The 19,441-nt window shown below is 35.4% G+C and overlaps 1 protein-coding gene across 1 annotated transcript in view; it reads left to right on the forward strand.

The window, feature by feature from the left end:
• Positions 1-4,354: 4,354 nt before the first annotated feature.
• LOC117782602 (neuronal acetylcholine receptor subunit alpha-7) overlaps positions 4,355-19,441 on the forward strand; it is a 61,526-nt gene continuing 46,439 nt past the window's right edge. Inside the window, 4 exon segments of the mRNA XM_034619621.1 lie at positions 4,355-4,714; positions 4,716-4,785; positions 4,845-5,009; positions 5,088-5,409. Of these exon segments, the coding sequence (XP_034475512.1) occupies positions 4,509-4,714; positions 4,716-4,785; positions 4,845-5,009; positions 5,088-5,409 (763 nt within the window). The 5' untranslated portion in view covers positions 4,355-4,508.

Consider the following 19,441-nt stretch of genomic DNA (forward strand, 5'->3'; position numbering starts at 1 on the left):
TAATTAGTTTGAGCAGTAATTGAAACTTGAATGCAACCCCGGTATAAGTATATTTCATTTGCGGAATCTCAAATGATTTTCATGAGTTTTGCAACAATTTACATTTCTTTTTGTGATGGCCTAAGCTTTGATTTACTTGCCTTTCCAATTTAAGCTATTTAACCCACTTAAAATACAATTGTTGTAAAGCTGCCAATGACGACATACACCTTGACGTACATGTAAATGTAAATAATTGCCTCACAGATATCGACAGCTTCAATGTAAAGGCTACAAGGACCCCAACTTAGCTAAGACTGCCAACTAAAAGCCTTCTGGTGTTTTGGTCAACTTGGACAAAATCAAATCTATTTTCAGGATCTGGCAAACACTGTGAGCTGACGCAATGAGAAATGGCAAACAATAGATGTTTCTACTAAGCTTATACTATACGGAATAGAAACATTGGGCACGTTCACCAGGCTGAATTGCTCTCCGATAATTAATACGATTGCTCTGTTCTGATTGAAAAATTTTACAGCATGTAAATTGTACATATCATAGAAATACAATGCTACTTAAATGTGATTCTGCTACGTTCAGTTGCTTTCATATAAAAACTTCATAAAAAGTAGACAATGAAAGAAAAATGTATCAGAGCTTCCACCAGAAGGTAACATTTTTGACATACTGGATCAGGGAGCATGTTTATGGTGAGCGTGCCCATTAAAACTCATCTAATCAATTTACTTACTATAATATCTGATGTACACAAATACCATCAGTGTGCTCTTTTATAGAAAGCTGTTTCCCGGATGCATTGTTGAATCCACAACGTCAAATGAGATATTCGTGCCCATACCAAAACCTATTTTTAAGGCCGTTCCCAGCTCAAGCCCTGTTTTTTAAATGATTTTGTTTTAATTCAAAATTTTGTAACAAAAAAGCTCAAGGGTCTATTAACTAAAATACAGGCAGAAGGAGGCGTGTCTGTTCGAACACCTAGATCTCAGAGACTATAGGAAATAGATATACCAGACTTGGTATGTTGGTTTCTCTTAATGCAGATCAAGTTTTAATAATTATTTTTAGACCCCATAATTAAGTAAAGTACAGGGGTCCATATAGTTTGCTTTAAAGAATATATGCGTAACAAGCAGAAGGAGGCGTGGCAGACCCTATAAAGTATATATATCCTGGATCAGCATCAATAGCCGAGTCGATATAGGAATGTCCGTCTGTCTGTCTGTCTGTATGAACAACGAGATTATAGTCTTATAGCTGGAGACACCAAACTTGGCATCGTGTTTTTTACATCGTGTAGAGGTTTTTTTTGTGGGATATCAGATATTTTTGGACGCTCGACAGTAGGATACTCTGAGCCCAGGCACTCTTTTATAAAAGTTGATTTTCGACCAATTGTTCCTATGGCAGCTATATGATATATGGAACTGATTTGAACCAAATCTGGTCAGAATGTACAAAACCAACATAAATACGTATTCTATCAGTTTGATTAAGAGATCTCAAAAAACAAAAAAATTTTTCATACTAAGACTTAACTTTCGATTGAGCGTCTCTATTGCAGCTTTATGATACAGTGGACCGATTTTAACCAAATTTGGTCGGGCTGTATAATACAAGTGCAGATGCATATTCTATTAGTTTGGTTCCGATATCTCAGCAAACAAAAAACTTTTTCACACTAAAACTTTATTTTCGATGTATCGTTCATATGGCAGCTATATGATATAGTGGTCCGATCCAAAAATAATAACAAAACTTGATCTGCAGACATGACTCAATCGACTCGGCTGTTGATCCTGATCAAGAATATATTTACTTTGGGGGGTCTACCACGCCCCCTTCTGCCTGTTACATACATTCTGCCAAACACATTATACCCTTTTTTTCCCCATTTTCATGGGCTCAGGGTATAAAAAGAACAAATAAATTGAATATGAGTTGCAGAAAGACACAACAAGTTTAGGTCAATGAATCTAGTTTAAGCCCGAATAGTCAAAAAACGGAACTAAACTATCTGGCAACACTGACTTTTCTGCAACACAAAACAAAATTTTCTGGCGCAAAAGCTGTCTGCTACATAGGTTTGCTGATACGCCACTTTATTGCTGATGTCATCTTTGAACTCATAGTAATATGTATATATATACACTTAATCAATAATATCTTGCCGAAACAAATTTTTACAGATAAGTGTGATATACCAAAAATTTGACTATAATGAATAATAATAAATAATTAATATTTAATAAAGATGTCATGTGTCAATTCAAAAAAAATCGGTATAATGTAATCTAAAAAACTTTATTTTACCTGTAATATGTTAACTGAGTACTTAAGAAAAAAAAAGTTTAAATGAACGCCCAAAAGTCCTAAAACGCACCTTTTCCAATGATATATAGGACACATCTGTAGCTTCTATGGCTTGGATTACAGATACTATTAGGGCTTAAATTTTAGCGGGATTAAGCGTTTTCCCGCTAAACTAGAGGTTTTTTCAAAATGCCGTGAAACAAACTTTTCTAGATTCTCGAAAAGAAATAAATCCCCATCATTACATCTAAGGTTTCTTAGCGCTTTGATGCAAACATACAAACAAACAAACAAACTGATTTTTCATCTCATTTTGAGAAGGCCACTAAAAATTTCAAATATATATATATTTTGAACCAATTGTCGGATTTGGGTGATCGAGGTATCAATCGACGCGTATTTTTGATAAAAATTTAAAAAAATATAAAAAATTTTGCACAAAAAGCCCCAACGGCCCCATTAGCTGCGATCTTTTAAATGTTGACCCTGCCACTAACACCCCCGTACCTCATGAACCAGGTGAGCTAGAAGAAGTTTTAGTATGCCATCTTGTACCGACCTTTAGATCGGTGTATAATTCGATCTGACCGGACAGTCATAACAAATTTTGGTCCGCAGGAATACATCAAGCAGATCAAGGCCACGCCCCCTTAAACCAAAGTTTGTTCAAATCGGTCCACTATATCATATAGCTACCGTAGGACCGATCCTTATCGAAGTTAGTTTAAAACGGTCTACTATATAATATAGCTACCGTAGGACCGATCCGGCTAAATTAAAGTTTTAGTATGAAAAACTTTTATGTTTTATGAGACATCGTAACCAAACTATTTTTTAATTTTTTCCTGTCCTAGCTTTTGCCATAGTAAGTACGGGTAGCACCGCTAGCGAGGCGAGCAATCGAAGCAAGCAGGGGCCGGAGCCCCATTTTTGTTTGGTTGGACCACAGAAAATTATTTATAAATCTAGATTTTATATAAGATATTTTAAATATATGTAACTGGATTGTTGTTTATAACGATGCCAAATTTGGTTCGGTTGACTATATCATATACCCATTGGAATAAATAGTCAAAAACAGAACATAAGTGCTTGTGTTTAGGACATCCTTTGCTTTTGGCATTGTTAGTACGGGTTCAACAAAAGTCGAGTGTACTGGGCTGAAGAACTGCAAGCGAATACAGCAGGAGGCGAAGTTGGATTAAATCTAAAAAAAACTTTATACTATCGTATTTAACAAATGATTTACAACAAATTCATACTTTTTATTTTAACGCCTCACTTTTTCTTCATCCTATTCACGCATTTTTTAGGTATGTAAAATTTAGCTTGATAAACATATCGATGCATATCGATAGAAGATCAATATGGAGCAGCTGTAAGGGGCTGATCGCTAATTCCAAATTATTTTCAAAAATCTTATAAAGTGCAAAATTGCTTATATTATTAATGACAAAGTGTTCTCTTCTTTTTACAGGATCTTCATCACTTAGAAACAACAATAGCTAAGGCTACAAGGCACTGCCATATAGAGCTGCATACAAATATAATTGAACAATTCCAGCAACAACAAGAGGAACTATCACTTATATTGCAAATATAAATAAATAATATAATCATAACATTAAACAACAATAGAAAAGCAAATTTTACAAAAATCTAACTTTGCGGCAAATCATCGTTGCAACTGAGTACTTGGTAAAAGACTTTAGTTTAACTAATTTTTAAATGAATAAAATAATAAAAATGATTTACAAGTCGCTCTAACTAGTGGAAAGTGGAAACTTAAATTATAAGACAAAAATAAAAAGAATAAAACTCTTTGGGTTGTAAATGCAAACGCAAATAAACCAAAGTAAGAAGGAAAACAAAATAAAGCAAAAACCATAATAATATTGCAGCTAAAGGCACAAAAAAACATATACTCGCCATATTGAATAAAAGAAAATAAAAGCAAAATAAGCAGAAAAAGTTGAACATTATTGTTAAATTGAGAGCAATTACGAAAAGTTGTCGAAGCATAAAAAAAACTAAGGGAGCGAGTGAGACAGAGAGTGAGAGAAAGACAATGTAAGTCACAAAGAAAATTGAGAAAAAGGGAAAACAGACAAAAGAAATTAACAGCAGCTCCAGCAGGAAAGGTGAATTTAAAACAGATATACGCAACGTCAGCAGCAAGCACCGAAGAGACTATGAAAAATGCGCAACAGAAGCTGAGTGAAGTTGATGATGATGAGCTATGGCTGCAACAACAATATCAACAACAACAACATCAGAACCAACAACTCCAAAAGCAACAACCAGCGATTAGATTAGCACACAACAGAAACAAGAGCAACCAACCAACTCAACAGCAACAAAAGAGCTTAAGTACAAAATACCACAGCAATAATTCAGTAGGAGCATTAACAACAGCAACAACAGCAACTATAAAAAGAAGAAGAACAAAAACAACAGATCATGTAGTCTGTGTGTCAAGCAATAGCGGCCAGCAATATGTTGAACGAGCCTTGCAGCCAAAGCGACAGGAACAGCAACAGCATTTAGACAGCAACATGTTGAGCCCGGCCGAGACAGCCGGTGGCAATCAAGCAACACAAACAAACATAAGACTGTGCGTACGCAAGCGACAAAGATTACGTCGGCGACGAAAAAGAAAACTAATAGCATCAGCACCAGCAGCAACAACATTTAGCAATAGCAACATCAGCAACAGCAATCAAATCACCAGCACAACAGCAACAACAACAACAGAAACATATTGCTTAGCTCGCAGCAATGACAACAGCTTCAACACATTTAATGGCATTTTGTCTATAAGTGCTGGTATTGTTCTGCATATGTTGCTGACGGCACTGAGGTTGTGGCAATTGCAGCTGCAACTACAACAGCAAGCAGTAACAGTGATCAGAGCTTTTGGTAATAGCACCACCGCTATCATTTCCTACGCAAATGCAATTGCACTACAACTGCAAAGTTGTAAGCGCAGAAGCAGCAGCAACAGTTGCAGCAGCAGCAGTACCCAAATAATCAACGGACTTAATAAACATTCATGGATATTTTTATTGATTTATTTAAATTTATCTGCTAAAGGTAAGTGGTGCCCATAATTATGCGATTATCAGATCTACAGAAAGTGCAACACTTGAGTGGCAGCAACAGCAACTCAAACACCGTCTATCGGTGTGGTGAGTGTTGCAATTGTTGTTGGTACAACCACTTGGCAGCAACAGTTGCTTCACAAGTCCTCATATTGTTTAGCTGCACGCCAACAGCAACTTTATAATGCACGCCGCCAACATATTGTCACTTTGACACATAAAACCACTTAAGGGTGGGACAATATTCTTTTCTTTATTTTTCTACCCGTTACTTAATAAACAAGTAAAAGGGTATATTGTGTTTGTTGGAATATATGTAACAGGGAGAAGGAGGCTTCTCCGGCCCCATAAGATATATATATTTTTGATCAGCATCAACAGCCGAGTCGATATAGCCCTGTGTGTCTGTCCGTCCGTCCGTCTGTGTGAGACAGATAAAAGATAGAGATACCAAACTTTTACCCACAGACTCCAAAAGCGTTGGAGCAGGTCAAGTTTGTTTTAAATTTTTGACCCGCCCCCTTCGGACCCCGAAAATCGCGAAAGCCCGTCTGTTCTCAGGGACTAAAAGAGAAGAGTTACCAAATTTGGCACACTGATTTCTATAAGCGCCATGCAGATCAATTTTGTTTCAAATTTAAGCCATACCTCCCTTCTGCCCCCGCAAAGTGCGAAAAACCACGTTTTTTATGGTTATTAACGTTATCTATTAGTATTATCTCTTGTCCTACTAGATCGCATCAAGATCGGACAAGTAGAACGGTCATTTGGTGATTTAATGTTTTTAAAGTAATACCTGTAATTTCTTTAAAGTACTGTTATATATATTAAAATAAGTAGCGGGTATCCTATGGTCGGGATCTCGACTATAGCCTTTCCCACTTGTTTTTTTTTTTTTTTTGTTTGTCAGTTGTGGCATTTACGACAGCTTCAAGTGAAGCATGTCGACAACTACAACAGACACGACAACAGCAACAGCAACAATCCCGACCTCACTCTCAAAGGCAACCTCAGCCGCAACCTCTGTCTCTGTCTCTGCCTGGCTGTCTATGGCACTTGAAAGCGTCTACTCCTAGGGTTGGTTTTTTGTAGGCATAGTTGTTGTTCCTGCAGTCATTTTTGTTGTTGTTATGTTTATGGTGGGAACTAAATCGAGGCAAGCCGCATAAAAGCCACGTTGGGGCGACTGCCATCTGAATGAATTGTGTAGACAATTTAAAGCCTCTTAAAAGTTAAAGATAATGTACTTTATATAAGACAATTTTTGCCAAGACGGTGTCATCCCTGCGGACGGCAGTCTGCGCTAGTGACGAAAGCAGCACGAAGGGTGCGAAAGGCGACTAGCAAAATATACAGCTCATATGGAAAATATGCTATGACTTTCCGATCAGATCGAGTTATATATCAATCTGACATCTAGTTCAAAAGATAAATAAACTTGAAAATGTTAGTGGACTTCTCAAAATGAAATGAAAAGTCAGTTTGTTTGTTTGTTTGTCTGTGTGCATCAAAGCGCTAAAAAAAAACCTTAGATGTAATGATGGGGATTTATTCCTTTTCGAAAATCTAGCTTAATCAAGTTAATTAATAAAGCTTAATTTGACATGCCTATTACAAGAAGAAAATCTAAATTGCTAAAATTAGCACAGTAAAATCATGTTTTTACAGATTAACAAGTATATATAAAATTGGTTAAATTGGTAAATTTAAAATTTAAAAAAAATAAGGAGATTGAAAAAATCATTTAAAAATGTATTATTTTATTCATTTTGAGCAAAGCTTGGGCCGGCCTGCCCATTTAAAAAATTTGACCGGGCCGGGTTTTATAAATTAATTTTGTGACCGTGCCGGGCCGATCCTCAAAAAGAAGGTCCGTGCCATTTAACGCCTTGGAGCTTCCGAGCCTAATTCATATTTGTTGCTACGAGAATATATTAGATGTGTATCTCCATATGAATTAAGCTCGTGCTGCCTTCATCTGTGGGTTCTGGAGAAAGGGCTTTCAGCAAATTAGCTCTAATAAATAAATAAATAAAGAACTACGATGAGCGACGACAGGCTAAATTATTTAATGACTGCCTCCATAGAGCACGAGAAAGCCAGCACAATTAGCTACGAGGAGATCCCTAAAAAATTAAGTTCCATGAAGGTCAGAAGTCCATTATTTTGAGATTTTGTAGTTAATTTAAGAGAGGGAGTAAACAAATAAAGAAAAAAGGGCCCCCAATATTTTTATGACCCGGGCCCCGAAATGGCTAGCTGCGCCCCGAGTAAAAGGGTATATTGCGTTCGTTAGAATGTATGTAACAGGGAGAAGGAGGCTTCTCCGACTTTTTAAAGTATATATATTCTTGATGAGCATCAACATGTGTCTGTCCGTTCGTCTGTGTGAGATATATAAAAGATAGAGATACCAAACTTTTACCCACAGACTCTAAAAGAGTTGGAGTAGGTCAATTTTGTTCTAAATTTTTGAAACGCCCCCTTCCGCCACCACAAATTGCGAAAAATCACCCCATCCACAGTTTTAAAGATTATACGTTTTTTATGGTAATTAACGTTATATATTAGTTTTATCTCTTGTCCCACTGAATCGCCTCAAGATCGGACAAGTAGAATGGTAATTTGGTGATTTAATGTTTCCAAAGTAATACCTGTAATTCCTTTTACCCGAATAGCCCCAGCGTTATCATATGGTAACACGCAATATACAACTACTACAGCTTAATTTTTAGACAACATATTAACATTAAACTAACATTAAACAATCTCTTGAAGCTAGCTAATCGAAAAATGGGCATTAAGTTGCTCACTATATTCTGCAGTGCAAAACACGGCATTTAGCAATTCGTCGCAAGTAAATTTAAATCGCTTAACTAATTTTAGTACTGAAAAATGCACACATCATTAAAAAGGTAAGAGAGTGCTCTTTTTAATTATGAAAAAAATCAGAATAATAAAACACTTTTTCTCGGTAAATTTACGCTTTTCGATTTTTTGTTACCATACGGTAACGCTAGTTCCGACAGGGTACAGGATTTTTCCCATACAATTTGTTAGCATTTGGGTATTGTTTTGTTCACAAAATATGATTGTTCCTATGGCAGCTATATGATATAGTTAACTGATTGGAACCAAATTTGGTCAGGTTGTACAGAACCTATACTTATATGCATATTTTGTGAGTTTAATTAAGATATCTCAGAAAACAAAGAGATTTAAATACTAAAGGTGAATTTGACCCCGATAGTTCCTATGACAGATATATGATATAATGCGCCGATTTTAAATTTAGTCACATATACCAAGGAGTAGCCCCCCTGATGGATAAAGCTTTGTTCATTAGACTTTTTCTCAAATATTTGTATTTTGTAGTATTAAGAAAACCTGTTCCCTGTTGGTAAACATATGGAAACAGCCGATGGTCCTGTCTATTATCCTGACAAGGACGAACAAAAATAATGTTTTTTTCGGATTCAGTGACCTCAAAGTTATCAGTCCTGAAAGTTTCATAAAGAAACTTGAAAAAAATTTCCTCAGGGCTATTCGGGCTAAAGTACTTTTATGTATATTGAAATAAGTAACGTGTTTCCTATGGTCGGGATCTCGACTATAGCCTTTCCCACTTGTTTATTTTCAATATGTTGGAATAAGTAAAATTTCGCGTTTTTTGGTACATTTTTTGATCGGTCGAAAATCACGTTTTTTTTTTTGTTTTTTGGGATATCTAAACCAATTTGACAGATAGTGCATTTAAGTTGTTCTTAAGCTTCCCGATCAGATTTGGTTCAAATCGGTTCACTATATAACTTCTGTTGGCCGCTGTATCGGCCAGTAAAATTGCTGCCGATCAAATTCAATAAATCCAGCACAGCCCAATCAGTTGGATACCAAGATAAAAATTAGCTCCAAAATATTCTTGCGTTTATTCGCTTCGTATGCTTGAGTAGCACTGACTTTCAATTTTTACATAGCATGGCTCTCTGGCCAGATAGAAAACAAGAATGAGAATACAAAGGTAGTACAATTAGAGAGAGAGATGCTGGCGTTGCCAGACTATTGATTTGCGTTACGTTAAAGGCAGTTACGTTTGAATTGATTTTAAGTGATTAATACTGCTAACATGAGCTTGTCCTCCAACAGCTTCCATAAGAACTATCGGTAAAAAATCACTATTTAGTATGACCACCTTTTTTTGTTTTTTGAGATATCCCAACCACTCTTTACGATAATGCATTTAAGTCAGTTGTATAATCTTGGTCAGGACAATGAGCTGAGTCAATATAATCATGTTAACGTCCGTATGTCCGTCTGTCATTCTGTTCGCATGCTTATATGCAAACTAATCGCTCAGTTTTGAAGCTGCTTTTTTTTAGAGATCTAAGCCAATCTCATGAAATATATATTTGGTACACTCAGAAAATACGCCATCTTAAAATAAGGTACGAGTAAGAACATATAAGACCTTGGCAAATACAGGGTGGCCCATGAAAAAGTTGCGTTTTAAAATAGCTATAAAACAAAAACTAACATTGCGGTTTATTTGTGGAAGGTCTTGCAGTAGGCCATCGACAATTTCAATAGTGGCAATGGCAATGTCAATGTCAATGGCCTCAATGGCAACTTCAATCTCGTGCTTAAGGTCGTCAATCGTCTCTGAATGGTTGGCTTAACACTTATCCTTATTATAGTCCAACGGGGTCGAATCGAGGCGCCCAGTTGACATCGCCTTTTCGGCTGATTATTCGATTTTTGAACGGACCGCGCAAAATTTACACTGTAGCGTTGGGTGTGTGGCACGTAGCGCCGTCCTGCTGAAACCATATGTCGTCGATGTATTCATCTTCCATTCGGGTGAAGAAAAAGTCTTTTAACATGCCGCGATAGCGGTCCCTATTGACGGTTACGGCGGCTCCTGATTCGTTTTCGAAGAAAAACGGGCCAGTAATGCTGCCTGACCACATACCGCACAGAACAGTCACTCGATGTGGATGCTTTGGCTTCTCCAAGACGACGTGCGGGTTTTAGGAGCCTCGAATGCGGCTATTCTGCTTATTGACGTCACCGAGGAAATGAGTTTCATCTGAAAAGATAGTTTTTCGATAAAAAATGCTCATCTTCCACCAAGCGTTTTTGGCCCGTTGCACGAGCTGAATACTTAATCATCACTGCGGACGGCAGTTCGCGTTAGTGACGAAAGCAGCACGAAGGGTGCGAAAGGCGACTAACAATATATACAGCTAAGTTGGAAAATTTGCTACGACTGTCCGATCAGATCGTGTTATATACCGATCGAAAGGTTTAGTTCTAACTTACAAAATGGCGTACTACAACTTTTTCTAACCAACCTGGGTCATGAGATACGGGGGTGTAAGTGGGAGGGGAAAAATTTAGATGATTGCAGCTTATGGGGCCGTTGGGGCTTTTCGGTAAAATTTTTTATTTTTTAAAAATTCTACTTAAAAATACGCGTCGATTGATAACTCAATCACCCAAATCCGATAACTTGTTCAAAAGATAAATAAATTTGAAAATTTTAGTGGACTTCTCAAAATGAAATGAAAAGTCAGTTTGTTTGTCTGTTTGTATCAAAGCGCTAAAGAAGCTTAAATGTAATGATGGGGATTTATTCCTTTTCGAAAATCTAGAAATGTTTGTTCTACGACTTTTTGAAAAAACCTCTAGTTTGGCGGGATAACGCTAAATCCCGCTAAAATTGAAACCTCAACAGTTTCCAAACCATAAAAGCTACCGATATTCTATTGGATTGGAAAGGTGTGATTGAGGGCTCTTATGCGTACCTTTAAACTTTATTTCCAAAGTACTCAGGTAACATTTTACAGGTGAAATAAAGTTTTTTGGCTTACATTTTGGCGATTTATGACAAAACGGCTCTAACGATTTCTGTTAAATTAATAATTATTAATTAATTAATATGTTGTAATACGTACAATTTCGCGTTTTTCGGTATATGAAACATACATTTTGGTTGAGGGGCTTGGAAGATATTACCTGTTAAGTGAATAAATACATTTTTCCATCGGTCGAAAATCACGTTTTAGTACGAAAAACTTTTTGGTTTTATGAGATATCTCAACCAAACTGATACAATATGCATTAAACTTGGTTTTATATATCCTGACCAAAGTTGGTTCAAATCGGACCACTATATCATATAGCTGTCATAGGACCGATCGGGTCAAAATTAGGTTTTAGTATGAAAAACTTTTTTGTTTTACTAGATATCGTAACCAAACTAATAGAACATGCATTTAATTTAGACTTATATATTCTAACCAAAGTTGGTTCTAATCGAACCACTATATCATATAGCTGTCATAGCACCGATCGGGCGAAATTCAAATCTTAGTATGAAAAACTTTTTTTTCATAGTAAGTACGAGGTCTCCGGCAGTAGAGTATGCTCGGCTGTAGCAACACGAGCAGGGGGCGGAGCCCACTAGTTTTCTTTATAATTAAAGAAACAAATTTTTTTAAATATGAAATACGTTCAACAACTAAATTTTTATATTTTACTATTTGCCTGCATTAATGATAAAGTTACATTGTCAAAAGCAAAAGCAATTGCAAAAATTTCTGATATCCCACAAAAAAAAACCTGTAAACGAGGTAAAAGCTTAGTGACAAAAGCAATTTCTAGCCTTAAAATTTCTGATATTTAATTTTGTGACGAACAAAATTCAGTTTAATCTAAAAATTTTAAATAAAAATATAAATTAATATAAAAAAAGCGAAAATTGGCATTCGGCACTGCGCAAAAAGTAATTTGTATGTACAAAGAAGCTCACCTTTTTGCTCACAGTGCACAATGCCAATTTTCACTTATATTATATTTTATTTCAAATAGATTAAACTGAATTTCGTCATAAATTGATATCAGAAATTTTGAACTAGAAATTGCTCTCTAGACTTTACCTCGTTTAGAAATTTTTGAGATCAAACCAAACCTTTACTAAATATTTGCCATTCGAGCTGTCAAAGTCGAAATAATATTTAGTTCAAAAAGCAACCGCTAGATGGCCACCCTGTAAATAATACGTGAGTGGTTTCCAGAAACCACTGAGTTATTTGTACATACCTAGTTTAAGATTTTTTTACTAAAAATAGTTTTTTTCGCGATTGAAAGGAAGTTAAAAATAAGAACGTTTCGTACTAATAACAAGAACATTTTGGAATAATTATTTTTCACTGTCGCACCTTAGAATTCTGCAGTGGTTCTATCGACGCAAAGATGACGTTAAGCTTGGATCGCTAGTAAACTCAGCACCTATTCCGATAGGTCGCTTGCCAACAAAATACACCATTATTTAATAAAATTTAATTTTGGTATTTCTTAGAATACATACTAGTGTATGTTTAAGGACTACAATTAATTAATTATGACAATGTTTTATACTAAAAACAAGTACATTTTGGATTTATTTCAAGATTTTTGTGTGCTTAAAGTAGTATGTTTTCAATTTTTACATTGTAAGATTTCCGTACTTGCGAAAACCGATCTTGAAATAAGATTTTTGTTCTCAACTTTGGAAATTCCGAACTTGGACAGTTTTTGAGATCGTTTAGGGTTTTCGAATATTTTTAAAATATTGTATTGATAATATTTTTTGTTTTTAAAAAATATCAAAATGATAGTTAATATTTTGCTTTGAAATAATGATATATTTGATATAATTGATATTTTAAATTTTTAAAATTTTTTTTTCTTTTTTCTAACAAAAAGTGATACTCTGCCCCACAATAAAAGATGAAAAAATTAACGAGCTTTTAATTCTAATATTTAGATTTAACAGACTTTAAAAATATGCGTTGCGTTATGTTTAAATCTGAAGAGTTGTGTCGTTTCGTTCTGAAAAGTTCAAATGAATGGGTCATTAATATGAAAGAGTATCATGAATAGTCCATTTTGTTCAGTGGACCGTTGTTTGTCAAATATTTTGTTTAATCTGTTTTAACGGTGGAATCGTTGAATTCGAAGCAACATTTTCTTAGATATAAACATTGTATTTATATTAAAATGAATGAAAAGGCAGGAAAGACCGCTCACTGCAAGGCTAGTTTGAGTGTTGCAGGGGGCTCTCAGGGCAATTGGGCGCATCACATAAAGCTTAAGTTCCTTTTTTGAATTCGATCTCATCTAAGAGTTACAAACATATGATTTATTTTCCAATTAAAGGCTTTAAAAAAAACTTTACAATAAAGGAATGGTTGTAATATTATCTCAATGAATGAAATTGACCGGTGTTAACAACCGATTTGCAACGTTCAAAATTCATTAGCAACTGACTAACCTAGCAGAATGACTTATTCATCTTTCATCTTCCATGACAACTGAATAGAAACCAAATCGTTCTAAGTTCATGAAAACTGACCAACTGAATAATGAACTAAATGACAGCTGAATAATGAACTTTATGACAACTGAATAGAAACCAAACCGATCTTAGTTCATGACAACTGAACAATAAACTAAATGACTGATTTAGTTCACGACTGAAAAATGACCGAGTGAACATATTCAGCAAATTGAACTAGTAATGCCAACTCTAAAAATCTGTAATTCAGCTACGGGAGTCACAAATGACACATTTTATAGCGGACGCTAGCCGCTCCGAAGCCACTGAGCTACCAGGGCTGATGAGATATCATAAGGCTATTTTATAAAGTCCCGGCATGGACACCTAATGCGAATTCCAGAATTTCAAGGGATCACTTTTCCACTTTTTATTCCACTGTAATTAGATTTAACTTATTTTTGATCCATTTTGCTCGACTTTCCGCTCGCTACACAGATTACAAAATGACCAACGCACAAATATCATAAAATATCCCAAAAAAATATCGCAATTTCGATATCACGATATAAATAAATCAGTTTTTTTTAAATAATATCTATATTTTGATATATTATCAACAACCCTATTTATTTGTCCCTGTGTAAATATGAACAATGCGATCAAATTTTCGGGGTACCTAAAATATCCTGTTCTTAAAATTCTAACCAGTTGAAATACTTCCCATGACTTCTTAGCAGTTTAAGAATTCTTTTCCTTGACAACGATATTGTGCCGCGAGTCTTGTGAAATAGAATATAAATATAATGGCCACGAACAAACCTGTCGACGATGTCGCCCGTCACTTACACGAATTGGGGTTAGTTATGGACATGTACTATATAGGCGGCACAAGGATGGAGACTAAATGGAAGAGGCAGCAGTTGCAAAGTGCTGCCTTGTTGATTTACCTTCCCCTCTCTTCTGCAACTACTGTGCATTGGCGTTGAATAAGTCGGTGGGCTTTGCGTGTCGTGGTTGTTGCCAGCAATGAAAATACATACAAACTTATTATACACACATATGTACATAGGTGAGAGGGAGCAATATCTATGTCTCTGCAGTCGAAGTCGTCGTCCTTTCGTCCTGGCCTCCATTTCTACAACCGCTTACTGTGTCTGTCGCTTTGTTCAGTTCATATTTCATGCAGGCAACGCGTTGCAACGTCGCTGTCCATGTGCGTGTGTGCATGTTTATGATTTTATGGCAACACTTCCGTTTCCGCTATGCAATATTGCACTGTATATGTAACTACCCGTGTAACTACACACCCCTACCGCATTCTGCTTTTCCAACGATAATCAGATTTAAACTTTACACAACGTCGCTGCATATGCAGCTGTATGCATGTGTGTGTGTGTGTGTGTGTGTGTGTGTGTGTGTGTGTGTGTGTGTGTGTGTGTGTCATGCGATTGTGTTATAGCTGCCCTATAACATCGCTCATACGCCCCGTTGGCCAGCCAAGTGCCCCTGTTATGACGTTTATTGCTTCGGAAAGCTTTTTAGAATGCTTAAAGACATGAAGACTTCAAGACTTTGGCCATTTGACAGCCAAATAAAGCGACGAAGTTTAATGCTTTTTGTTTGTGCTTGTGTCAAAGGAGCAAGTCAATTGTGGATGTGAAGGAAATTGCTTGCTTTCAAATAATATTTTCTGATGTACATCAGAGTTGTGCCTTAAAGCAATATCATTAAAATTTCATTATCATTAAAAAAAAGAATGATAATGAAATCAGATTTCACTGGAATTGAAAATTCTACTGCTAAATGAAATGTTATTTTAGTAGCATTGAAATATTTACTACCAATAAAATTTTTTTTCACTAGCATTGAAAATAGTAGCTAATGAAATTTTATTTTACTACAGTTAAAATTTGAAAGAAAATTTAAATAGAATTGAAATAATGACAAATAATGATAATTTTTGTTTAGCCATTAAATAGTTTTAATTACAAGTCAATTAAATAGCATTGATATTTATTTGTAAATTAAAAATTATATTTATTAAATATTTGCTTGATGCAAACTCAATATAGGGTCCACATTGGTGTCTATAGTTCATTTAATAGAAAAGTCCATTCTGAGACTTAACAGAGTTGACTACAATATTTCAACTGGACGCACAAGCTCCAATATCATTCAAATAATGATGAACGACTATATTCGCATGCTTTCTACAAGAGCAAGTGGCCAGAAAAGCAATGTCGCGACAAGTCATGTCTTCGGCGAATGCAGTGGTATTCCCGAAGTTTTTACTCTTCTGCTATAAGGCTGAACAATTGACCTTGCCAACGGAATGGCCCACGTCCAATTTCTTTTGCTGCTTACAGAAGTCATAAACTCATGGGCTATACCACCGTGCCCAATGGATTCTCGATTAATTCTGTTATGTTGTAAAAAGGAACACCAGTTTGGCTCTAAGAAGCCATTGTATTTTAAGAAATCTATAAGAAAGTATAGATTTTAGGAATTAGGGTTATGAAATTATGAATATGCTTTCGTCACTAGACTTTTACCTCGTGTAGAGGTTTTTTGTGTAATATCAGAAATTTTATAATTGATTTTTCTTTTGACATTGTAACTTTATCATTAATGCATTCAGATAGTAAAATATGTAAATTTATAAGTATGTTGAATTTCTTTCAGATTTAAATAAAAGAGAAAATAACACATAAATTTAATGTGCTTTGCTGAAAGGCTCAACTAGTTTAATTTATTTAAACTATTTAAGTCCCGAAGTGTCAAAAAACAAAACTCAACTGTGTGGCAACACAGGATATTTCTGCAACGAAAAAAAACTCTCTGGAAACACTGGTTACTCTGCTGCGCAAAAGCTGTCTGCTACAAAGGTTTGCTGATATGACACTTTATTGTTGCAGTCATCTTTGAAGTCTAAGTAACATATATACCATATATACACTGAATTGGTAATCTCTTGCCAAAACGAATGTTTACAGACATATGTGCCATACCAATAAAACGCGGAATTTTATTGACAGTAACATACTGAAATTTGATAAGCTTGTTGGCTGTCAATTTTTCAAATATCGCCGAAATGTAAGCTACAAAACGCTCTTTTTCATCTAAAATCTTACCCGAGTCTTTTAGAAAAAATATTTACAGGAACGCCTAAAAACCCTCAATCATATCTTTTCAAGATGTATGGTAAGAAAACTGTTGGGGCTTAAATTTAAGAGGAATTTAGCGTTTTCCCGCTAAACTAGTGGTTTTTTTTTTTAAAGTCGTAGAACAAACATTTCTATAGTTTTTTAGCGCTTTGATGCTAGTGCTGCTTTCGTCACTAGCGCAAACTCCCGTCCGCACTAAATGTCCGTACACTTTCTCCCACTTGGTTGTTGGTGCCTCTATTACATAACCTAGCAATTTCTGGGTTTTCTGGCATATGCTCACTAAGCCACATATATTTTTCCAATACCATTGAATTTGGCTCTCTATTAATCTATATTCGTACTGTCTCTCCCTCTAAATGTCATATGTCTTTTCATCATTAGCTAAAGGGTTACACAAGAAAGAAAAACAGAATGTCATGGCTGCCAATTGCATTAGTCGACACAGATATACACACACACAGCAGATATCTGCTGCATAAACAACCTACACATACTCCTATTCGCTTCACTTCACTCATTCACTTCCAACTGCCATATAATGAAAACAGCAGCAGCAACTTTTCTGTGCTGAAATCAATCACTAAATATGATAGCATTCATATTTTTCAATAGTGGACATAGGCATTTGATTGATAGCCTGCCCAGGAAGTTGCCAGCCTTCAGGTGATCTACCCATTACTTGGCAGCTTCCAAGCTCCCATCCTCATCGAGGTTTAGTCTTCCTACTCCCCCTGCTGTTTAGTTTTTTGTTTCCATTAAAGAGTAGCATAAGATATATCGCAAAATAAAACAAGTGGGCAATTACAGTCGAGCACGCTCGATAGTAGGATACCCTGTACCCATGTACTCTGTGCTGAGGTTGATTTTAGACCAATTGCTATATGATATATGGAACCAAATTTAGTCAGAATGTACAAAACAAACTTAAATGCATATTTTAACAGTTTGGTTAGATATCTACAAACTACAACTTTGCTCAGACTGCATTCTAGCAGAACTTATTTTCCTCTCTCACTCTCTTTTTCTCTCTCTCCCTCTCACGCAACGAATCCGAGCCTGCCAAAGGCTGCTGCAGTGCGCGCGGAATTTGAAATAAAAGACAATGTCTAATTTTATGAAATTTTTAAAGCGGAAAATGTTAAGTTTTTTTAACAATGATAATAAGCAGAACCTCTTGAATATATGTGTGAGGAATCGGAATTATTAATAATTAAAATTATTAATTTGCAGCTTTAGTGCTTGGCTACGTAAAAGTAGTGCAAAAGTACTGCAAAATGATCGCTTGTCCTCTCATGCAATTTTATGCATAGCAATCATCTTTTTTCCGACTTTATTGAAAAATGTGACGTCATATGGAATTTTGCCATGAAAAAATACATATTTATATATTTACACAATTATATTTTAATCTAATTCTATATTTGTATGTACATAAGGTTTACATCAACATTTTCATTACATGATATCGATAGTACTTTTGTTCGATCTTTAGCTTGGTACTCAAAAAAAGGGATACTAGTTCGAACTCTCTTTGTGAGCTTACTTTGCGCGTGCCCTGCATATAAACGTATGTATGCTGTCTATTAGGCTTACTTCTCAATTGATTGTTCAGTTAGGGATTACTACCATAAAAATTTCTCCTATGAATCCTTTTGTGCGATTTGTGGGCGAATGGGGCGTGACATCCAAATTTGGAAACAAACTTGACCTGCGTATGGTATCCAGGAGCCTGCATAACAAATTCGAAGTCTCTAGCTCTTATGGTCTCTGAAATCGACGCGTTTAATCAGACGGACAGCCAGACGGACAGCGCTAAATCGACTTGGCTGTTAATCCTGATCAAAAATATATATACTTTACGGGGTCTGCCAGCCCCCTTCTGCCTGTTACATTCTTTCTGGCAAACACTTTATACCCTTTTTTGTCCATTTTCAATAAGCTCAGGGTATAAATATCGAAAATTATACAGAGGTGGTCAAAAGTACACTCAGAAAAATATGCCATCCTAAAATTGGGTACGACCGTACATGAATTTATACCGTTTCGTTCTTAAAATTTTAAGATTGCTGTATACTAAAAATCTTGAATTAAGTATGAATCGAGCAAATATATAATCAACGCAAACAACTCAGTTATTTGTACTAAACTAGTTTGAGATTTTTTTGTACTTGAAACAGTTTTTTTTCAAGATTGAAAGGAAGTTAAAATTATTTTTATTATTTTATGATCCTTTTGTACTAAAAACAAGTACGTTTTGGATATTTCTCTTTCATTGTCGTACCTTAGAATTCTCAACTGGTTCTAGCGACGCAAATATGACGTTAAGGTTGGATCGCTGGTAAAAAAAAACCAAGAAAATACACCATTATTAAATGGTATTTAATTTTGGTATTTTGCTGAATTTTAGTACACATACTAGTGTATGTTTTAAGATTAAAATTAATAAATTATGACAATGTTTTGTACTAGAAACAAGTACATTTCGGGATTAGCTCAAGATTTGTTGTGTACTTAAAGTAGTATGGTTTCAATTTTTTTAG

Source organism: Drosophila innubila (assembly GCF_004354385.1).
Source record: "Drosophila innubila isolate TH190305 chromosome 2L unlocalized genomic scaffold, UK_Dinn_1.0 5_B_2L, whole genome shotgun sequence".
In the NCBI taxonomy this organism is placed as follows: Eukaryota; Metazoa; Arthropoda; class Insecta; order Diptera; family Drosophilidae; genus Drosophila; species Drosophila innubila.